The sequence below is a fragment of the Myotis myotis genome, unplaced genomic scaffold (genome assembly GCF_014108235.1).
Source record: "Myotis myotis isolate mMyoMyo1 unplaced genomic scaffold, mMyoMyo1.p scaffold_m19_p_16, whole genome shotgun sequence".
NCBI lineage: Eukaryota > Metazoa > Chordata > Mammalia > Chiroptera > Vespertilionidae > Myotis > Myotis myotis.
In genome coordinates, this window is record NW_023416320.1 from 15,483,284 (window position 1) to 15,508,200 (window position 24,917).

At 38.7% G+C, this 24,917-nt stretch overlaps 1 protein-coding gene across 6 annotated transcripts in view; it reads left to right on the plus strand.

The window, feature by feature from the left end:
- The window catches only part of OXR1 (oxidation resistance 1), a 311,945-nt gene that overhangs the window by 140,933 nt on the left and 146,095 nt on the right, over positions 1-24,917 (plus strand). For 5 of the 6 annotated variants that reach the window (XM_036338046.1, XM_036338045.1, XM_036338049.1 and 2 more), the window contains one exon: positions 5,784-5,986. In XM_036338046.1, coding sequence (XP_036193939.1) covers positions 5,784-5,986 — 203 coding nt within the window. Of the gene's footprint in view, positions 1-5,783; positions 5,987-24,917 lie in introns of those variants that run through there. The other variant, XM_036338058.1, reaches the window with a different exon arrangement.

Sequence of the window (24,917 nt, forward strand, 5' to 3'; positions counted from 1 at the left end):
CAAAGGATACTTCTGTTGAAACATTTTGCATTGGTTTGGAATTGTAAGTTGTTTAATTCCTGATTCCTCATTAATTGTATTTTCTGTCTCAGCCCTTGTGTTCAGGGACACAAAGAACAGTGTGCCCCCAGCATTTACAGCAGTCTGTAATTGGCATATTCTATATCCCAAAGGATTGTTTTCTTGTTTTAATGCATTGGTTTTCAATCTGTTATTTCTTCTGGTTGTACTTCTGAATGTGCTTGTTTTTTTGCTGATTTTGGGGTTTGTTTTTTTTTTAGCTGCTGATTCGTAGTCAGACTGTACAAGAGGGGTAACAAAAGCCCTTAATTTTGCCATGTGAAAATTTTTTAGGCATTTTCTGTCAAAAAGCTCTTTTTGAGTGACTTGAGATTTTCGCAGCAGCCGCAGTATCCAACTTGAAATAGCTGCATTCTCAGCAGCTTTACTGATTAAAAAAATATCCTTACATGAGCTCTTTCAGGAAGCCAGGAGACAGCTTTGCTCACAGTAATGAGTTGTGCAAACCACAGATGGTCTTCTTGCTGGAAATTTCTGGAAAGGACTACAAGTTTTGGGTCTGTGGGGCACAGCCATTCACATGCATCCATGTATCTATGTGTAACATACATTTGTGTAAATAGACAACAAATGAATGGGCAAAGGATGACTTTATATAGCTACTGCTTGTACTGTAGATCTCTGTGGCATTTTATAACGTGCTTTCTCATAAGTTAAGCTATTTTATGCTCACAACAACTCTCTCGGGTAAAGTAGGCAGATAGTACCATTGTGGATTGAGACCTAGACAGTCCAGGTCCTGGTCCAAAGCCACATGGCTAGTATCAGAGCTGAAATTCATCTCCTAACTCCTAAGTGTGGCATTTTAGACAAAATGTCCTAGTTGGATTCAAGCTTCCCTGATTTTGGCCCTGTCACTTTCTCTAAACCTCAGTTGACCCCGCAACAAATAGGCTATATGATACCTACCTCATAGGTTTGTAGTGATCAGTAAATGAAATAATGTCTGTATAGCATGTGGCCTATATGCTGTATTTTATAAAAGCTCAATGGCTGTTCATGTTTCCTTGTGTTTTTAAGGCAAAAGCGTATATAATATTTATCACATACCAAGTATCCTAAGTGTTTATAAATATTAATTTAATTCTCATGACCATTTTGTGACATAGTTATTATAAATACCTCCATTTTACATATGAGAAAACAGGGGCAATGAGAGGTTAAGAAAATTGACCCAGGTTACACAGCTAGTAAATACCAGATGAGGGATTCTGGCCGCCATGTCTGCAGTCTCAACCACTCTGCAATTATTCCCAAGGTACAAAGTCAAATATATGAAGATGTGACTTTTACATGTTCATGTTATACCACCTTAAATTCCTACGATCTCTAGGGAAAATTATCAATATACTATGGTCTGTATTTTAGTATATATAAAATGTATTATTGATTTTCTCAACTAGTGCCCATAACCCACTGTACACTAAAACTCTACTAAGTGGATAGTAGAAGGTTCATTTTATCCAGATAGCGACAGAAATCAGGAAAATGTAGTTATCATGCAGGTATAGTTTGAAGTCCACATGATGGGAGAGGTAATTCCAGTTGAGAACTCAAAGTACTTGAAAATATTTTTTCATTTTTTTAAAATATATTTTATTGAGTTTTTACAGAGAGGAAGGAAGGGGGATAGAGAGTTAGAAACATTGATGAGAGAGAAACATCGATCAGCTGCCTCCTGCACACCCCCCACTGGGGATGTGCCTGCAACCAAGGTACATGCCCTAGACCAGAATCGAACCTGGGACCCTGAAGTTCGCTGGCCAATGCTCTATCCACTGAGCCAAACCGGTTAGGGCTGAAAATATTTTTTCTTATACAAATAACTTATATCAGGAATTAGTTTAGGCTTACAGTAGAGTTTTATCATGCAGCATTTAGACAAAACGATAAAACTATTTAAAGATGCAGAGCCTGGTAGACAAAGAACAATGATAAGTGTTGCTTGGTTATGACTTGAATGGAAGACGATAAATGGGGGGTGATAGTTCGAAGGTGAAAACCCCACAATGTGAGAGGCAAATGGAAGGTAAAAACCAAGAGTATGACCAGTAATAAATGATAGGTAGTAATAAAGAGCTGAAAGTAAAGAAGCTTAGAGAACGCTTCTCCACGGCGGAAGCTATTGCAATAGAGATCGACCCAGATCTTTGAGAGGAGCCGTCTGTTGTGGGCAATGGAAAGCCATATTTAGTCACTTGTTGGCACAAGCCCTGGGCTTTGGGGTGCCCATTAACTCATTTAAGCCAAAAGATTTTTTTATCCTTCTCAAACAACAATGTGGAAAATGAGTGGAAGATTTCTAGTAAAGCAGAAATAAGTTATACACACATATAATCTAGAAAATTTAGCTGATTGCTATGAGAGTAGTTCTGGTTGATATAGGAAGTTTTCTGCCCCTTCTTTTTTTCTTGAGTTTCTGTGATTTCAGATTTTATCATTGGCCTACAGGGCTTCTCCTGCTCCCTGGAGAACTAGTTGAAATTGGCACAAATACTGTTTTTACAGAGTAAGTTAGTAAAAATCCCTCCACATTTCCTTTAGAATTCTTGTCTTTACTTCCTCATGGCTCCCTGGTCTCAACCTCTGCTTATGAGATTGCAGTTTTAAGTCAGCCGCACACTGATTTTTCAAAAATGTATATACCCAAGTGAAGTATCGATGAATGCACTCGTTTTACAAAAGATTTGGGGACTCTCACAGTAGAAATACTACCTTGCACACAACGTAAAGGACTCACATTTAGTCTGTCCCATATTATTTTATACTCCTTCCCCCTAATCCACACTGTGAAATAGGTGAAACTTCCTACAAAATGCAGTCTCAATATGATCTAAAATAGCACAGCAGGGAAGGAGCCCGAGAGGCTGGCATAGTTTCCTCAGCACCCTTGAAGATTTGAAGAAGAAGATTATGTCCTCCCCTTACATCCTCTGAGAAAGAGATTGGGACTTGCATGTATCTTATCAACAGCATCCTGTGTAGGTGGTATACTAGGCACTTTTCCATAGGAGGTCTTCTTAATCCTCAGAACGTTCGAGTATGTTTTCTCCCCATTTTATAGATGAGGCAAAGTCTCAAAAAATGTGCCCAACATTCTTACCAACATTGGAGTGCATCTGGGGAAGGGTAAGAATCTGCTGAAAAGGAGAAACAAGAAAAGGCAGAAATTATTCACCACCAGACAGTCTGCCTATCGGAGTCATGAGAAGAGGGGAAGGCTCCTCTAACTCCCATTGTTCATACATCCAAGACCTCAGCACTCAGTGTCCTTTGGAAATCCAAAGCACGTTAAACAAAGATTCTTTTTGTGCCTCTGCAGAGATTATTTTAGTCTCTATTTGTAACGTCGCATTTATTATCAATGGGTATTTTCTCTCTTGTACACCTATATATTCCATTATGCTATATTTACATTTCTTTTACACATTTAATTAAGACGTTAAAAATTTGGAAAGGATTCTCCTTTCATGGAATTTGGAAATTGAAGGTAGCATTTAGCAGGTTTCTCTGTCAACCCTAGTAGTCATTTTTAGAATCTTTAAAGGAGGAATTCAGTTGCCCACACAGTTCCGCTTTCTAAGAACATGTGAGTGGAAGTCTTTTCTTAAGCAAGTCAGCAAACCTGTTAGCAGTGTTCCAGCCTCCAGCAGCTAAAATGAGAACATGATACCCTTCAAGACTTGATTGGGGAAGGGCAAAAAGAAGAGGGGGAAAGCAGAGGGCATTTCTGCCCGCCTTTGGCCTTTGGAGGCCACAGCCCTGTCCTTTGCTCATTCTAAAGAGGTTGGGAAAAGGGCTGTGGAGTCCTACAGTAGATACTCTTGTACATCTGGTTTTGCCCAGCATTATTTTTTTATGAAAACCATCCATGTTGTTGCAAGTGGTTATAGTTCATTCATTTCCATTGCTGTGTAAAATTTCATTTTATAAATATTATCCCAGTTTACTCACCTATTTCTACTGTGAGTAGACATTTGTACTCCGTATTATAAGTGAGCAGTCTTAACTTTGTGTTTGGGTGAACATACTCATATTTGTGTATGATATATCTTAGGAATAGAGTAGTTGGGTCAAAAGATACATGCCTTTGCCCAGCTGGTGTAACCCAGTGGTTGAGTTGACCTATGAACCAGGAGATCACGGTTCAATTTCCAGTCAGGGTACATGCCTGGGTTGCCAGCTTAATCCCCAGTGGGGGGCATGCAGGAGGCAGCTGATCAGTGATTCTCTGTCATCATTAATGTTTCTATCTCTTCCTCTCCTTTCCTCCCTGAAGTCAATATATATAAAGATACATGCCTTCAGCTGAGAAGATATTGCCAGACAGTTGTCTAAAGGAGTCGACCCAGTTTACATCCCCCCAGCATTGTCGAAGAATTCCAATTGCTCATCACCACACTTGCTACCATGTCTTTTACGTTTTAGCCATCCTGGGGTGTGTTATGAGGACAATACAGTCTTACTTTATGTTTCTTATGGATAACACTGTTGAACACTTTTTAATGTATGTTGGCCATTTGGATAAAGCAAGTCATTGTTCATAAGTATTAAGTAGTAATATTTGGATATGGCAGAAATCATATAGGTGATAATGAATTAGGCGCAATTTAGTAAACACTACTTTCATTAATGGATCCTTTACTATTGATACACTCTATTCCTTTAACAAGGCTTTTGCTGTGGTAAATTCCATTTATGGGAAGTTCACTGAATGCTAATTATGAAGAACCCCTCTGTGGAGAGGTGCGAGGCTGCCAAGGCTCATGTCAGAGGAAGCTCCCACAGGAGGCCACGTTGAAGCTGTGTCTAGCGGGTTCAAGCAGAAAATGGAAGTTAATGTACTTTATATTCAGAAAGTAGAACACCTGGGGGTCTGAGGATGTATGAAACTTTTAGAAAATTACAAATGTCCAGGTGTGACTACAATAGTTGATAAAGAAAACAGCCAACTTGTGTTCTGTAGGGCAAACAGACTTGAGAAATACCAAGGGCCAAGAATATTCTGGGCTCAGGGTTCAACTACATTACAAATACCGTTGTGTAGCTTGAAGTATGTGAATTTAGGTCCTATCAGTTACCAATGATTTTTACCCCAAGGGAAACATTCTCATGCCTGAGTGGGGAAAATATTTTATGGATAGCTTTTTGCTTTCCAAGTTAGGTCTGATGTCAGCTCTTTAGACTGGAAAAGTGAGTAATACTTTTATTGTCACTGAGAGTGTCTGTAGGAGCCATGTGAACTCTATAATTTTTACAGCTTATATTCCATAGCAAAGCACTGGCAGCCTCTAGCTACCCAGGTAATCCTTTCCTTTTCCTTTGCTGGGATGCAGTTATTTATTTCTAACTAGTGCTTGACTAAAGCATTAAAAAATACTCCTTTCAAAACCAAAAGCAATAGCCAAGTGCATTATCTTTGATACCGTATTTTAGTTTGCTATTATTGGAAAAACAGAAGTCCTTTATCACCTTACATTTTAATATATTTTAGTGAAACTTTCCAAAATGGTTAACCAGAAGAAGATTTATTTTTCCCAACTGGTTTCAAAAAAATATTTGGAGAATTTAAAACCCTGTCGGGAAGGTCTGTAATTTCTGAATAAACTTGGTTCTATTTCAGGGCCAAACATAACTCAGTTGTTGAAAATATTTTATCCCCCGAGTCAGTCCTCACAGCCTGTGGTATTCTCTGTCTGTAGGTTGAAGAAAAAGTCCCAGTCGGTGGATATTACTGCTCCAGGGTTCAACCCTTTGGCCGGTGCAGGAAAGCAAATGCCACAAGTCAGTAAGCCCCCTGCACCCAAGACACCCATCATTGAAGAAGAACAGAACACAGCCAACACAGCCAATACCCCGAAGCATCCCTCCCGCAGGAGTGAGCTGAAGAGGTTCTACACGATTGGTGAGCTGCAGCTGTTTCACGCACTTGAATACATGAAGTCTATGTAGACGGCACTGTGATTGCACGGGTCGGCCGTGGAATGCTCCCTTCTTTATGTGATGTGCATGTCTTTCTGATAGTTTATGTGGACATTTCCTGATATGGTCTGAACGTGGAGATGGAAAAATACTGAAAACCTTCCGTAATGTTAAATAAGAGGGCAAGCTGGAGGGCCTTCTATATTTGGCCTCAGGGGAGTAAATTATATACATACGGTTTCCCAGTGTTTAAGCTGAGGTGCTACCATTTGCATTTATGCCATTCTTCAGCCAACACCATTTTTGGGTTTTAATCTTTGCTTTTTTCCCTCCAGGCTCTTGAGTCTTTGACCCTATTCTGTCAGGATGTCAGCCTGTAACTAATAAAGCCACTAAGAAAATAGAAAGTTGTCACATTCTCAGAGAGAACAAACAACATTGTAGGTCTGCATGGAGCTTGCACGTGACTTCACCTGGAGAGGCTGAACCACACCAGAGCCCATGTGGGAAAGGGTCTGTGGAAAGGGTGTTGCGGGCCAATGTCCCTGCTTTCCCAGGTAGAAGAATATCCTGTCATTTTGAACTTTAGTATTTAATTGGAATGTTGTAGGTAATCAATCTAAATGAGTTGAATTATCAATTTTTATATACCAATATTTGTCCATCGTGTCTTTATCCTTCCTTTTTAAGTAACAAAAACAATTTTCAGTGTCTTTGGTCTGTTTGAGACAAAAGTTGCTACACATACCATATACGGTAGAGGGTGATGCATAGAGGAGGTGAATCTACTGAGGAAGAGGAAGGGTGCTTTGGCCTCACATGTTATTTCATGTTGCAGAGATTTGGTCATATCCAAAAGCCGCAGTAGCAGAGACTGTGTTTTTATGAGTTTATGACAGTTAAAGAGATCATGTTGTGTTTGGTGTCCACCACCCCTACAGCCCCAACATGGGATATTTGAAATTTTTTCTCAGATCTTTTAGTGTCCCTATTTAGAAGTGATCATTAGGAGATCAGATTTCTAATTCTGATTCACACACCAATTTTTCTGTGTGATTTCAAGTCATTTTCCTGTGTCTTTGGGTTAAATTACTTCCCTTCAGGCTTGAAGAGATGCCTCCATGTGGGTCTAGTAGGATTTTCCCTTTCCATTATTTACGTACCCACTCTTTCTCCATCTACTCTCAGGCTTCCTCTTTCCAGAGTAAGGTATGTTTTTCATAGGCAATGAGCATGATGCCTTTAGGGATGTCAATAGCCAACTAACAAGAACTGATAAAAGACAGTATAGGCAGGTGCATATTTCCATTTGTAAAACTTATGATAGCAGACCTCTACCAATCATCTGGAAAAGCCCATAAAGTATATATATAACTGCCTCGCTCCATTTTTCAGTGTCTTCTCCTCCCACCCTTCAACGTGTCCACTACCTCCTATTGCTTTTCTGATTTATTTTTTTATGTTTTATTTTTTGCTTTTCTGATTTATTAACTGGCTAAGAAGACTCAGTATTTTGTATTCGGAATATAGTTTATCGTACAAACTCAGTATTCTCTAAAGATGAGAAAAGGAGAAAGACTGAGCAGGTTGGCCACAGGAAATAGAGGACGATGCCTAGAAAATAGAAGTCTACGTGGTGAATTTGGATTGCAGAAAGGGCCATGAGTTATTTTAAATAGCTCCACCACTGGTGAATTGTTAATGATTGGATTTGAAACAGTTTGACTCATAGTCTATGTCAACGGCATGTCTATTATGTTAAATTTGGCATCTACATTGTGGACTTTACTGTGTTTACGTAACCCTTCCACTAACTTGGATCTGGACACATTTTTAAGGCTGAAATGTTCGCAGCCTTTTGAAAGATCTTTCACCCGTTTTGAAAGACCATTTCACAAAACAAGTCTATTTCAGTCTCCATTAGTAAAAGTATGATTTGTAATGAACAGTAACAATTAAAATTACCATTATTGGCAATTCTATATACCTGGCACTATCTTCTATCTATACCATTCTTCTATCTCAATTCACTCTCAAAACAACTCTGAGAGATAGGTGTTATACTCTTTACTTTTATAGATGAGAGATAAAACCTTAGAGAGATTAAAGATGAAGACATGAGCCAGAGATAGCAGACTCTAAACATGAAATTAACCTACTCTTATGACATTTTAGAGTCAGCCTTCTGTGTCAGTCAGCAGGATACCATCCCCCTCTGCACAGAGGTGAGCCAGAGGGGTTTCTGTAGCAATATAGTGGGGTAATGTTTTACTGAAATTCCCAGAAATTTTCACTTAAGGAAACCATGCCAAGTAACCCGTCCTCCTGCCAATATGCCCTTTTATTGAAAGATAACTTTGTGTCTCAATTTATGGTGCCCACAACTGAAAAAAACCTGGAGCCCTCTTGTGGCCAAATAGAGTATTACATTTAAATTTAGCAATGAAGTGTAGTACTACTAGTATATTTAGTTGAAATACTATATTTCAATTAAAGCAATGATTCTGGGGATTTACATTTTTTCAAATAAAAACTAATGAAATAGAAAGTTTTGGGGTTATTTACTGGATGAGTGGTCATGGTAGCTTTTCTAGAATTTTTTCTTTTTTTTCTTTTTTTAATTTCAACTTTTATCTTTCCTGAACCTACGTATAGGGTCCGTTTCTTGTGAGAGAATTCTAGGAAAGAGAAATTATAGCTTCCTTGTATAGATAATAGATTCTGGTTCTTAATTGTTTTTCACAACGGACAAAAAGCTAATACAGCAGCAAAAAATAGCACAACATAAAGTCATTACTTTTTATGAGAATAGCCCATTCTATAAGCAGTATAATAACATTTCATTGATTTTAGTAAGTAGGTGGAACGCTATTCTCTATTTGTGTGAAATATACGAATCTTCAGGTAAATGGAAAGGAGGGGAATCACTATACAGGACTGTGGCAAAGGAAAGCACTTTTCTACCCTGCTCTGTCACTGACTGTGTAATCCTGCAAGTTATTGACCGTCATTTGACCTTACTTTTCTCCTGTGCACAGTGAAACATTCAGACCAAACAGTGTCTTTCTGCATAGTTTTTTTCTCTTACTCTCTTTTTATTATCACAACTGACCATATGAATGTGTAAGTTTTCAATTGCTGTGAAACAAATTACCACAAACTTCGCTGTTTAAAACCACCCCCATTTTTCAGCTCACGGTGGTTTTGTAAGTCAGCAATCCACATACGGATTCGGTCTAGGTTATCTGTTCAGGGTACCAGGAGACTGAAATAAGGTGTCAGCTGAGCTGAGTTCCCATCTGGAGGATCCCCTAGGGCAGCGGTTCTCAACCTTCCTAATGCTGTGACCCTTTAATACAGTTCCTCATGTTGTGGTGACCCCCAATTTCACTGTTACAAATTGAACATAAAACATAGTGATAAATCACAAAAACAATATGTAATTATACTATCTAATAATAGACAAACATGGTAATTGACCGTACCTTTGCTACGCCTCCCATTGGCTAATCAGCAAGATATGCAAATTAACAAAGATGGTGGTTAATTTGCATATGTAGGTGCGAAGCAGCGGAGCGAAGGCTTGAAGGCGGCTCTGGCCGGAGCAAAGGCCTGGGTCCCGGGTGCCGGAGGAAAACCGGTGCTGGCAGCCAGGGGAAGGGAAGGCCTATTGCACAAATCTTTTCGTGCAACAGGCCTCTAGTGTAATTATATATGTGTTTTCTGATGGTCTTAGGCGACCCACAGGTTGAGAACCACTGCCCTAGAGAAACATAGGCTTCTGAGGTCTTTCTTCTTGTTGGCAGAATTTGATTGTAGACCCGAGAGCTCCTTTTCCTTGCTGGTTGTCAGCTGGGGCCACTCGCAGTCTTCAGAGGCCACTCTCTTTCCTGCCCATGTGGCCTCCTCCATCCTCAAGCCAGTAGCTGTGTCCCTGGAATCTCTGACTTACTCTCCCGGGGCTGGCCCAGGAAATCTCTGCTGTTAAGAGGTTTGTGTAAGTAGCTCAGGGCCACCCAGATAATCTGTCTGTTTTAAAGTCAACAGAACCTAATTGTGGGAGTGATGTCCATTCATGTTCCCGGGGTTGCACAGGTGTGTACATCAGAGGACTGGGCGTCTGGGGACTGACTTCGAGTCCTGACCAACACATTGACATATTTTTATACCACGTACCCACTCTATGCACACTCAACTACCAGCACAGCTCAAACAGAATTTCCTTAAAACATTTTCCTTACCATCTGTTCTGATCATTTTTATTCCATCCTATTTCATTTCATTTCATTTTATTAATCCTCCCTGGAAGATATGTCTTTTATTTATTTTAGAGGAGAGGAAAGGAGGGAGGAAGGAAAGAGGGATGGGGAAAGAGAGAGAGAGGAACATTGATCAGCTGCCTTTCGTATGACCCCAGCTGGAGATGGGACCCACAACCTGATATGTGTCCTGACCCAGAATCAAACCCATAACTCTTCAGTGTATGAATGACACTCCAACCAACTGCGTCACACTGGCCAAATGCAGTCTCAACTCACTAAATTGATTGCATGGTCCATTAATGAGTTGAACCTATAGTTTGAAAAACCCCTGGACTAGATATTTGAAGTCCTTCAGATACTTAAAATTCTATTATTTAAAAAAATAAAGGTATTTCCCTGGCATTTAGTACAGTGTGGCATGCATAGTAAATGCTAAGTAAATGTTGGGGGTGAGAAAGGGGTGCTGGTGGAGGTTGGGGTGATGAACCTGCCCTTCTCAGTGGAGGATGAGAGGAGAGAATCTGCTAAGAGTTTCATTTAAGGAAGCTCTTTGGCGGCCCCGGGGCTTTAGAGAGAAGGATTGGAGCACAAGGAATAAGAGTACAACCCTGGTATGTGCAAGAAAAGAAAAGAAAAATTAGAGTTATTTAAATGCTCTCTGCCAAGTTCATGGAAGAGGCAGAAAAGGGGGAACCTTGCCTTCCCAGGTTCCTGGCTCAGCAGGGCTTCCAAACACGTCCAATAAGGGACCCCTGGCTAGCAGGTGTCTGACTAATGGCTCTGGAACTTTCCTTCAGTTGAGATCTCTCCCTCTCAGTTCCTCACCTTGTCATGTGAACTGACATCCTGCTCCCCCCTCAGTCCCCTGCTTGCCCTCATGAATCAGTCTCTCCCTTTTTACATTTATAGTAATCTTACTCTAACACCTTCTCTTGGTAAGACACCGGCTTACAGGATGAGTCAGCAAATGTTCTTTACACAGTAATTTCCAGTTAAGTTCAGATGAACGAATTCTGGGTTTATTTGGGGCATATGTAAAACTCACACTTTTTCACATATAAAAATATGCTCATTCATGTCAGTTTTATGTCAGCTTTTACTTCTGCCTTGAATAGTGTTAGGATTCAAGCTTCCCTTATACCTGGCCACACCTTCCCCCAATCTGGGCCATGTGAATAGATTTCAAAGCATTTTAGCATATACTTTGTCAGTTTTTTTAGGTGATAACAAATTGAATTCATTCAAGTCAGTGAATGCTTACACCATTCCTAACAGGTAAGAAAAATATATGTTATGGCCACCATGTAGCATCCTGTGGAATTAAGTTTCTAAAAGTTGAATGACTTACTGTGATCACTCTGTAATCAGTGGCAAAGTCAAGGAAAGGATCTAAGTAAATGATGACTAATAGCAAAGAGCTCCTCCCCTCCATGTTTTCAGGTCAAGTTCTCTTCTCCAAAACAGGAACAAGAACGAAATCAGTTTACTGACAGAGAACTCAGTGAGTGGTTTCCCAATGGGTAGCCTACATCATGAATGGTGAAACAGATCCCTTAAGAAAAAAACACGAGTTTTCCAGGAAATAAAATAAAACAGTTACTTTATCCAATAAAAGTTACTGTTCTCTCCTTCTTTCTTCTTCCCTTAATCCCTCCTTCTCTTCTTTCTCCCTCTCCTTCCCCCCTTTCTCCTTTTCTCCTTTTCTTATCTCCCTCCTTGTGTTAAAATGAATTGACTTGTGTAAAATGATGGCATAGCAAATGTATTGGTTGGGTAGACTCTGTGTGTGTGTGCGCGCGCGCAGATATTTCTTCCTCTTGCTTTTTTTAAACCTTTTTATTATATTACTTTTAGGTATACAGCATGATGATTCTACATTAACATTTATAAAGCTTATAATCTGATCACCACAGATGGTAGTCTTTGTTATAAGATTTGTGTTTGTTTTTTCAATCCCCTGACTTATCAAAATTAAGTTGGGAAATGTCACCAACATATTCTGTTCAAGTTTTACTGGTGTGTGAAATTATCAAATGAGAAATTCAAAGATCCGTCCTTTTCCCTGCTTTAGGATAGAATGCCTTCAACATCCCAAGCTTAATGAAGCTAGTCATGTACAGATTTATATCTTATGAACTCCAGGAAGCCTACAGATCAAAAAGGAGCCTACAGGATTAGGGGTTCCCTGGGAAGTTTTCTGAGTAGTTGGCAAAATTAAAACAGTAATAATTAGTTTGGAAACTTTATAAAGAGAAAAGCAAGATGCACACTTAACGTCTTTTAAATGACAATATAGCAGGCATTTAAAAATATCACATAACTTGGGTGCCTCAAATTTTGAAGGCAGACTTTAATTATAAGAAGAAAAAAAGATCAATCCTGAAGTGAAAATACTGTCAGAGGAGAGAGAAAAAAAAGGAAAAGACTAATCTTGCTGGAGGCTTCACATTCTACAGCATGAAACTAGGTCACCACTAACCAGAACCTTCTTCAAGAAGATTCTTCCTGTGGAAGCAGGCAGTCTCTGATTTAATCAGCAGGATCATCTCTGCATACAGATCACTGCCTATAAACACGGGAGCGGAAATGGACAGCTGCTCTCAGGGTTCAAATCAAATTATGTTCTTGAGAAAAATGACTTTGTTTTGAAGTTTGTGCTGACAGATTGATTTCTTCTATTTTTCTAGGTCACAGGAACCTTTAGGGAAAATTTTTCCATTGCTGAGGTCCTTGTTAGGTGTGGGATCGAATTGCCTAAATGGACATGGCCTTTTCACACATTTTAACGACAGTTGCATGTGTACAAATGCCATTTCTTTTTTTTTTATGCACTTTGCATAAGAATGTGTGATTTTTGTTAAGATAGTAAACCTGAAGATATTGAGAAACCAAACTGAACTTTTTTGTTCATTTGTACAATAAACAGACCTTGTTCAATATATGAGAGTCTGGTGGGGGGATATGTAATTGAGTTTTTAATATATATATATATTAATTACATTTAAAGCCTACTTATAAAACATGAGGTCTAGGAAAACCCATAAGCAGAAACCCTTTTTCAACTCTGGGATAAATATGAAACCCCCCCCCCTTTTTTTTTTCAGAAAAAAATAGATATTTTTTTACTAAATATTTATAGTGTTATAGTATTACAATCACTCTGACCCTCCACCAGAGACAAAGTCCAGGCCGGGCCATCTAGTCGACCCTGTCTCTCGAGGTCCCCACCATTGCCAGAGACTGTATATTTACTAAGCACAGTAGGTTTACGCAGAAGGAAGAAAAGTGTTCATTTGATGCCCACCCATGTAGATTGGGAGTGTGCTGGGTAACTAGCTTGCCGAGTCCAATTTCACAGGGGTCACAGTATATTTTGTACATGCGCCTTACCCCGTGTTGCCCTAATTCTGGGTTGTTCTCTGGGAGAGGTAATCAGCCCAGAATCAAGAAACACAGCCTAATCACGACCATGAGAAATGGATTAAGAAATGTCAGTAACCCTGTGGTTTTCCTTGTGCTGGTTTGGTGTTCGAGTTGCACTGTAATAGTCTTATAATGTATTAAAAATACGTTACAGCTGTCAATTGTCTTAACACTTTCTAAAGCACCTAATGAAACCTCTACTGGTTAAAGTTGTGGAATAATTAAAATGGTTGAGAAGTAATCACAGTCCTGTTTGAAATGTGCTAAGTCCCTGTGAAAATACGTCCTTCGGCTGTGCCAGAGATCAAAACTCCCCTTCCCACCCTCAGCACGTGTGGGAATGTTCCTTTTCTCTGACCCCTGGCTTGGGGAAGAAAAGAGTATTATTCTTTTCAATTTTAATGGTTTTCAAGTACAATTGACATTCAATATTATATTAGCTTCTGGTGTACAGATAGTGTTTAGGCAGTTAGATAACTTATGAAGTGATCCCCCCACTAAGTCGAGCACCCACCTGGCACCATACATCTTTATTACAATATTATTGACTATATTACCTCTGCTGTACTTCACATCCCTGGGACTGTTTTGTAACTGCCAATTTGCATTTCTTAATCCCTTCACTGTGAGAAAAGATTATTTTGAAAGACCTACTTTATTTTAAACATTCAATGATAGAATACATGGCAGTTTGAACAGTGAGATAATATGTCCAAATTTCCCCAGTATCTTTATGTTTTTAAGGAATATGAATTTGAAGAGCTTCTAAGATCTTGCACACACTCAGAAATAAAACTTGGTCCCTCCTGATTTGTTTTAAGTTGATTTTTCTTCCCAATTCATACTGAAGGTATTTCTTTACACATTAAAAAAAACCTCTCACACACCTTCAGGATGTATGCTCCTAATGAAATGTGGACCATGATCACAACTCTGATGAAAAGATTACTGAGGAAAAAATGTAAAAATAGTTAAAAGCCAGACACAGTTGGGGGGAGTGCTTCTATTGATGTTTCTACCAGACAGTTAATTACTTTGAGTAACCCAATTATAAAGTTTTCAGTGACCATTCATAACACATTCACTGTAAATCATGTGCTCATCTACATGCTAGCAAGCTTTTTATGTGCTATTTAAAATTTCATTAATTCAGTGCTGGCCAGTGTGGCTCCGTTGGTTGGGTGTCCTCCCTTGCACCAAAAAATAAGAATAAAATAAAAATCACCAGTCGATTCCCAGTCAGGGCACATTCCCAGATTGCAGGTTCCATCCCCGTGGTCGGGGCATGTATGAGAGGCAACCAATCAATGTTTCTCTTTCACATCAATGTCTCTCTCTTTCCCTTTACCTTCCTTTCTCTCTAAAATCAATAAAAAACATATTTAAAACATTTTTCACTAATTCAAACTTTGTGAACATCTAAACAAACTATTTATATAAAACCAGTTTTGTGGTAATACCAGTTTTGTGGTAATACAATCCAGGAATAAAAAGCTAAGTGGAAACATGATGTCAGGATACAAAAACATGTTATGTTCAGCAAATTAGCTTAACAAACAGCTTTTTAGTAGGCAAAAGTACCTACTAAGAAGGACTGAGCCGGTTTTAAAGTAATGTTATCTATTAAGCTTTTTCGTGTTACATGGATGCTTGAAAATGGTAAAGTTAATACCTTCAAAATATTATATAAATGTCTATTAATTTAGATGGATGTTTTCTGGAGGGAAAAGCCCATATTATCTGTATAATCATATCCAACAAACCTTAGCATTTCATTTCCTCCATTCTGCTTGGTCATTTATTTGGTGAGCCTCTTTCATAAATTGGAACTTTAATTATTCTGGTACCTTCTGTCTTACAGAACGAACTGCTATGCACTGAATTTTAAAGAACTCTGTTAAATATTAAAAACATTGTTTTTAAGTATATAGAGGATAGCCGATCATCAGAGAAATTGCAAGACTTTAAACAGTGTCTGCCTACATTACAATATTTTCTGTAGTCTAAGATTTCACTCAAGGATGCTTGGACTTTATTTTATTGCTTAAATTTTAATTCAATGATGGGAAGGACATTGATTTCCTCTCTTAGTTCTCTGAGCCATAGGAGGAAAAAGTATCAATATTATATTGGAGATAAACTATCGTAGGTTGAACACAGACAGAAAGTTGAACTTTGTGACTGTTTACTGAGTATCTCATAGACAGATTCAAAAGAATTTTCTTTCCAGATAGGTAGTTTTAGTGTCTTTGAGGTATTTTTCAAGTACTATTTCAAGTGTGTCAAGATATAGCCAATGCAACAGGATACTATTTACTCTAAAGAAAGGGTACCTGCTTTGCTCTTTGGGGCTACAGTGTCTCACTCCCTGCTTTAAACAATTCATTCAAATTACAGATCTTTTGTAATATGAGAAAAATTCTTGTAAATAAACATAGGGTGAGTGGGATGAGATGGGGGTAGCCAAAAAAGATTCATTTAAATAAAGAAGAGGAATATAAATAATTATTCCCCCTCTCCATACTCTCAGATTTATTTTTACTTCCTCTCCTATATATACACATCTCTAAACCACAATTTAATGGGCTGCTTTAAGAATGCTCATTAATTCATTGAATAAATTATTGACTATCATTGACAATAGCCAGTAATTGGAGATTAAGCTTGAGAAAAATGGGAGTCCAGATAATGGGGGTCTTGTGTTCCATACTATGTAATTTGGACATAATCTTGACCCCTTGGGAATTGCTACAGCGTTTTACTTAGGGAAATTCCTTGATAAGTTTGCTCAAGAGAGGTGGTTCAAGCATTATGTGGAGAATGGGTTGGGCTATATCTGCCTAGAGAAAGAAAAGTATTTTAGATATGCTGTGCGAGGTCTAAATAGATGGTATGTTGTACCGTTTAAGAGCTTTGGCTCTGCTATTACAAAGGCTTGGGTTTGGATCCTATCTCAGCCGTTCATAGCTCTGTGACTTTGGACTTACCGCATAACTTCTCTGAACTTCTGATTTTCATTGGGGAAGTGAGAATATTACACTGTACCACTTAGCTTTGTAATAAAGTTTATGTGAGATGTGTACAAATTGCTTAAGAAATACTGGCACAAAAACAAGCATACAGTAGATGTTAAATAAGAAGCAAAGTATCAATATAATATTAGTGAAGAGTGACAAGAGGCTAGACGAAGGCAGAGGCTGTATGACAAGATAAAATTACAGAGCGATGATGGACATGAATCTAGAGGAATTGGTGACCAACTGACCATGAAGAAGAGAGAAGTTGTTTTAGTTCGTGGTATGATTTCAGGTTTTAAATTCTTGAAACAGCAATAGCTAACATTTTCCAATTAAGAAGATAGATTTTTTAAAAAAAACCAAGTGAATAAATTGTAGGGCCAGAAAAGGGAAAAAAACATATAGTAGTCAATAAGAATTGAAGCCATGGGCCTTTCGAGCTCTGGTCCAGAAATAGGGGCAGCCAAAGGCTCAGTTCCAGCGGTGTGAGTGGGATAGAGGACACCATGAACTGTCACAGCCACAGGGAGTCCAAGAGAAAGGCGGGCTCCTGGGTGGGATCCAGGAATAGAAAAAAGACATCAGGTAGCCCACCCAGCGTGGCTCAGTGGTTGAGCATCGACCTATGAACCAGGAGGTCACAGTTCCATTCCCGGTCAGGGCACATGCCCAGGTTGAGGGCTTGATCTCCAGTAGGGGGCGTGCAGGAGGCAGCTGATCAATGATTTTCTCTCATCATTGGTGTTTCTATCACTCTCTTCCCTCTCCCTTCCTCTCTGAAATCAATTAAAAAAATATATATATTAAGACAAAAGAAAAAGGACAGCCGGTAAAAAAGTAAGGAAATTAGGATGAAGTATGGGCTTTAGTTCATAGTAATGCATCAATATTTGATCGTTAATGGTAACAAATATATTGTAACATTTAACGTAGGATGTTAATGATAGGGGAAAAAGGATGTGGAGTGTATGAGCACTCTCTGTATGTAGCAAGATTTTTTTGCTAAATCTCAAAACTGTTCTCAAGGAAAGTTTGTTTTAAATTTTTAATAAAAGGGCACTAGACATGGTGGAAAAATGCAGCCCCACTCACTTCTTTGAACTTAGAGCTAAACAGAGATTCCTAACCATGAGAGGAAACTGCACAAAGCTGTGATTACTGCCCATGCAGTGTTGTGCCTCATGGTAAGTTTCGGAAGGCAGAGAAAACATGAAAGTCTTGCAAGCGACACCTAGGAGAAGCCACCCTTTCATTCCCTATCTGAATCTATTTTCCCCCCCTCGTAGCAGCATGTGACATGCGCCACCACATAAACCCTTGTTCTGCCTTGTCCTGGCATGAATGTCTCAGGGAGTAAGTAGAGTTTAGAGAAAAATAGCTAGATGGAAAGAGCAGATTAGAAAAAAAGATAAGAACCTAAAAAGACTTCCTATCAAGAATAGCCTAAAACTAAAATTTAAGCACATGAGGAAAACTAAAACTGAGCAAGCCAACAAAATAAAATAAAAAATCAGTGAGGAACTGACTCTTGATAAAATATACATGTTTAACTTTTAAATGACTTTATGATCATGTGATTTTGATCCTTTATTTTGTTCATGATCATATCAATACATGCAGAAAAGGCATTTGATAAAATCCAGCAACCATTTATGATGAAAACTCAGCAAAGTGGGAATGCAGGAAACATATCTCAACATAATAAAGGCCAAATATGGCAAACCCGCAGCCAGCATCATACTCAATGGGCAAACACTGCAAACATTTCCTTTAAGATCAGAAACAAGACAGAGATATCCTCTTTCTACACTCTTATTCAACATAGTACTAGAGGTCCTAGCCACAGCGATCAGACAAGAAGAAATAAAAGGCATCCAAATTGGAAAGGAAGAAGTAAAACTCTCATTATTTGCAAATGACATGATACTGTGTATAGAGACCCTAAAGATTCCACCAAAAAACTACATCCTCACCAACTTTTGTTATTTGTTGTCTTGTTGATAATAGCCAATCTGAGAGTTCTGAGGTGGTATCTCATTATGGTTTTGTTTTGCATTTCCAAGATGATTAGTGATGTTGAGCATCTTTTCATGTACCTACGGGCCATCTGTATGTCTTCTTTGAAAAAATGTCTGCTCACGTATGTATATAATCATGTCATTGGCAAATAGTGATGGTTTTACTTCCTACTTTCCTATTTGGATGCCTTTTTATTTCTTCTTGTCTGATTGCTGTAGCTAAGATTTCTAATACTCTGGTGAGAATGGGCTTCCTTGCCTTGTCCCTATCTTAAATAAAAAGCGTTCAGCTTTTTATCATTTAGTATGTTGTGAGCTGTGGATTTGTCCTATATGGCCTTTATTATTTTCAGATATGCTCCCACTGTATCCATTTTATTGAGTGTTTTTTATCATGAATGAATATTGAACTTTATCAAATGCCTTTTCTGCATCTATTGTGATGATCATGTGATTATTATCCTTTGGTTTTGTTGATGTGGTGTCTCCATTGATTGATGTGCAGATATTGAACTATTCTTGCATTCCTAGACTAAATCCCATTTGATCATGGTGTGTGATCCTCTTAACGTATTGCTGAATTCTTTTTGCAAATGTTTTGTTGAAGATTTTTGCATGTATGTTCATCAGGGATATTGGTCTGGGATTTTCATTTTCTGTAGAGTCTTTGTTGAGTTTTGATATCAGAGTAATACTGGCTTCATAGAATTCGTTTGGAAGCATTCCTTCCTCTTCAATTTTTTTTTGGAATACTGTAAGAAAAGGTTTTATTCTTTTTTTATCAAAATGTTTAGTAGAATTTACCTGCAAAGCTGTCTGGTCCTGGACTTTTGTTTGTTGGGAGTCAGGAGGGAAATGTTTTTTATCCAAAGAATGAGAAGGAGCAGTGGCTACTCTTGGGTTTCCTTCTGCAGTCATCACCGGTGATCTGAGTATACTAGAGTTATAAAGTCTGTCGGGAGAAATGGGATGAGCTGGGATTGATGTCTAAGTATCATGTCAGAAAAATGTTGATTTTAAAGGCAAGTGGTTTTTATCTGATTTAGAGAAAAGCCGCCAGTGAATCTCATAACATTTTTCTAGTACTGAATCAGTATTCATGAGTCTCTCCTGTTAGCGTAAATCACACTTGTGATTCATTCTGTTTAAACGCCCTCTTTAACTCAGTCATACCACGTCACATGGTCTGGGAACTTTTTCCTACATTATTTTAGGACTTGTGGAAAATTTTAGGATGATCAGCTGACAGCGAATAACTTGGCGTCTAAAGGCAGTTCCACGACACACAATCTGGACAGGCAAAAGGCTCGGCTTTACTTTCCTTCAGCAGGACTCAGAGGGGAAAGTTTTAATGCCTTAAAATTTTTTCAAGCCTGGCTGGTGTGGCTCACTGGATTGAGTGTCATTCCATGCACCTAGAGGACACTGGTTTGATTCCTGGTCAGGGCACATGCCTGGGACGCAGGTCTCAGTCCCCAGTAGGGTGCGTGCAGGAGGCAGCCAATCAATGTTTCTCTCATCGATGTTTCTCTCTCTTCCTTCCTCTTTCTCTAAAATTATATATATATATATATATATATATATATATATATATATATATATATATATATATATAATTTCTAAAGAAATGCTTTCTGCCAAGAGACATATGAAAACATGCTCAAAGTCACTAATCATCCGAGAGATGCAAATCAAAACAACAATGAGGTACCATCTCACACCTGTCAGACTGGCTATCATCAACAAATCAACAAACGACAAGTGCTGGAGAGGATGTGGAGAAAAAGGAACACTTGTGCACTGCTGGTGGGAATGCAGACTGGTGCAGCCACTATGGAAGACAGTATGGAGTTTCCTTAAAAAACTGAAAATGGAACTCCCATTTGACCCTGTGATCCCACTTCTAGGAATATATCCCAAGAAACCAGAAACACCAATCAGAAAGGATATATGCACCCCTATGTTCATAGCAGCACAATTCACCATAGCTAAGATCTGGAAACAGCCTAAGTGCCCATCAGTAGATGAATGGATCAGAAAACTGTGGTACATCTACACGATGGAATACTATGCTGCTCTAAAAAGGAAGGAACTCTTACCATTTGCAACGTCATGGATGGAACTGGAGAGCATTATGCTAAGTGAAATAAGCCAGTCAATGAAGGAAAAATACCACATGATCTCACTCATTCATGGATAATAGAGACCATTATAAACTTTTGAACAATAATAGATACAGAGGCAGAGCTGCCTCAAACAGATTGTCAAACTGCAGCAGGAAGGCCGGGGAGGGTTGCGGGGCAGGAGGTAGGGGGGTAAGAGATCAACTAAAGGACTTGTATGCATGCATAGAAGCATAACCAGTGGACATAAGACATTGGGGGATAGGGGAGGCTAGGGGACTGTCTAGGGCGGGGGGATAAAATGGACACATATGTAATACCCTTTGTAATACTTTAAGCAATAAAAAAAAAAAAAAGAAATGCTTTCTAAATGTTAATGTGCATTGGAGATCTTATAAAAAATACAGATGCTGGCTCAGATGGCCTGGGCTGGGGCTCACAGTTTTGCATTTGTAACAAGATTGCAGGGGATGCCTGTGCTGCTGGTCCATGAGTGGCAAAGCTAGTCTGAAGCACCTGAGGCCTTTCTTTATTTGGCAACGCATATAACATACTGTTAAGTATGTGAACCCAAGTTACCATTCTGGACCAAAGATTTATCATTAATACCTTTCTTGAAACTGCTTAATTCCAGCCCTTGATACCCACGGTACAGGAACCTCTCAGGATAAGAATGAGAATATGGATATTATCTCACACATATACATTGTTTTATTACTATGAAAAATAAAAATTACCATATGGTTTAAAGAGAGCAAGTCATTTTGTTCAGATGGGAGCATTTCAGACATGTTAGCTGTTTCTGCGTTAAGGGTATGAGCTGTGATAGTATAGTGTAGTTTACTGCAGAGCAGTAGAAACAAAATAGTCATGTTCTGACACAAAATAGATATGTCAGAATTTAGCAGTGTACTGGCTGTGTTAGCACTGCCACTCACAACCTGCGTTTGTGAAGTTTTTTGGTCATTTTTTTCAACTATTCAATGGGAATGAAAGCACTTTCTTCAGAGAGTTTTTTTGAGTTTAAATAAGATAAAAAATAACATCTTACATAAAGCTCTTAGTACTTTATCTGGCTAGTAAAAACTTAACAAATATTTGCTACTTTTTGTAGAAGGAGGATGAAAATGGAGAGAAGTCAATAGGGAAATAATAGCTAATCAGTCTTACCTTGGGGGAAATGCATTATTGCTAAGTTTTTAATGTCTGTATTTATTTACTTTGTCCTGAAAGCATCAGTGAGGTTTCTGGATCAGAGGTATTATTACCTACAGCAGTGATTTTCAGCCAATGTGCCACAGAATTTTTTTTTTTAATCCTCACCCAAGGATGTTTTTCTTTATTGAAAGAGAGAAAAGGAGAGAGAGAGAAAGAAAGAAATCAATGTGAGAAACATCATCAATCAGCTGCCTCCTGTACTCACCCCAACCAGGGATCAAACCCACAACCTAGGTGTATGTGCCCTGACCAGGAATCAAACCCTCAACCTTTTAGTCTGTCAGATGACATTCCAACCAACTGAGCCACACAGGCCAGGCTGTGTCACAAGAATTTTTAAAACATGCAACATGTGACTACTTAATCAGGGCGCTGACCTCTTTTCCCTTAGATTGTCAACTAAGAATATGACAACGGCCAACCTAACAATAGCCATCCAGTGTGAATGAATCAAAATTATACCTATTTTTTGTCAGATCAGCAAAAAGCATATTTTGGGTGTGCCGCAGAATTTTAGTAATTAGCTTACGTGTGCCATGGGATGGTCAAGGTTGAAAATCGCTGACCTGCAGCAATAAGCACAACTTGCCCTGTCCTCAGTTCCCTGTGGCAGCGTGATGGAGGGCCACGTCGCTCTGCCTGCAGGGGTTTGTACTGCAGGACCTGAATTTACCAATCGGGGCATTTACACAGGAGCTGGACAGCTACCCTGGCACCTCTGTCCTTTATGTAAATACATCTTCTCTGGGAAAGGTTTCTGAGCTTTATGGTCCTTTGCAAAATGAGATAGCTCAGGGGTTTAGCTGCCTTTGCAGTGTAAACACGCAGCTCCAGGGAGATAAATCTCTGTCTCTCTCCAGAGCCCTCTGTTTATTCATCGTCCTTTAACCCAGGTACCAGTTTCCTTTGCTAATTCTAAGGGCCGTATGATGTCACCTCCACACCTCTTCTGCCTCTGACTCCTGAACTTTCAGCAAACTTCATACAGACAGATCATGACATTCTGGCTGTGATTGGATTTCCTGTGGAAACTGATGGGAGGATGAAGTTCCTTGCCCTGGTTGAATGGGCTGAAATGGGGAGAATATCCGTGGGACACACAGGATAGAGAGACCTTCATTCCAACCAACTGAGCCACACAGGCCAGGACTGTGCCACAAGAATTTTTAACCAAAAAAAAATTAATTTGAGAGCAGTAAAGCAAAGTTAAAGTTAGCATGCAAAAATGCACATGAAGCTAGGTTCTTCAGAGTGGGGGGCAGGGGGCTGGAAGGAGGGAAGAACTAACAGTTATGAGCACGTGGTGTGCTGGAAGCTGTGTATTATCACTTCATTTAATCACCATGAAAATCTTGTAATGGTGGGTATTTGTAGTCCTCATGTTACCGTTGAGGTCTGGAGATGCCCATAGCTTGCACACGGCCACCCAGATTGTAAGGTGTGGAACAAGGATTGAAATCCACATGAGACTCCAGAACCGATCTTCTTCCCATTCAATTGCACTTTCTCCAGTGTGTGTGTCCTACCCTTTTGTGACAACTTGGTTTCCTATCAGGCGAGGGAATGGCTGTACATGCTGTGTATAAACCGTAAAGTGCTATACAGCTGTGACTTATTGTTGCAATAATTGATAAAACTGGATAAGTCATTGGAGGTTCCTAAGAAACAATAATGAATGATTGGTATGCAATATTATGCATTGGTATTTGAAATAGCATTTTACAACTGATGCATTGTTCCCACTGACACACTAAACATGCCCTTTTTCATATTTCTCAGTGAAAGCAGATTATTGGCCATGTTTGAAAACTCATGTATGATTTGGCTTGGGGATTGTTATGGTGGCAGAGGGGGACGTGTCATTTAGTAAAAACTAAACAGGACCTCTATAATTTGCATGTTTCATGCAAATTATGAGCTGATAAAATTGCAGTAATTTTTTGACAGGAACAAAACTAAGTTCACTGAAGACATTGCTAATTTTTTTTTAATTAGTTTAAAAAGTCATGCAGTGGGATTAGGTATGAGTACTTTATGGATGACTCGTGTCAAAACATTTCTTTTTAAATGAAGTACTTAAGGATTAGGAAAATGTCATAGAGAAAATATATTGATTTCATCAGAACCATCTATTATATCAGTTATAATGAGAGAGAAATAAACAGGAGATGATTTTGTGGATACTTCTATATTTGAGAAGAACTAATAATGAGGGATCAGATCGGTGAGGTTTCTAGTACTAGGCCACAAGGCCTGAATTTAGGAATGTGTCTCATTCAGATTTCACCAATGACTTTGACCTAGACAAATAAGATATAAATTGATACAATGCTGAGAAACATCAAAATATGACAAGATAAGTTCACCTTAAATGATTGACTCAAACTGAAAATTAACATTGAAAAAATTAATTCAAACTTTATATAATTGACAAAAACTAAAAAATTAAGTTTAAGTATTTTTCTCTTGGAAAAAATCAACTGTACATATACAGATTTCAGAAAACATGATTAATCGCAATTTGGGTAAAAAAAAAGATCCATGGATTTTAATCTTAGAGGTGAACTATCAAAAATATGACATAGCAAACCCAAAAGGAAATATCTTAAATGATCAGGACTTGGGATGCATTGTAGCAGTTGTCCACCCCAAGGGAGAAAGATCTTCCATCATCTACAGGGCTTCAAGCATAGATCTAAAACCAATGGGTGGAAGTTCCGGGAAGATCACTTTTTTTAGCTTAATAATAAGAAGACTAAATGAAAATAATAAATGCAAAAAGAGGAGGTTCTAAGACAGTCTAGTCCTACAGTTTTGTTCTGTTCTGTTTTGTTCTGTTTTGTTCTTGTCAAA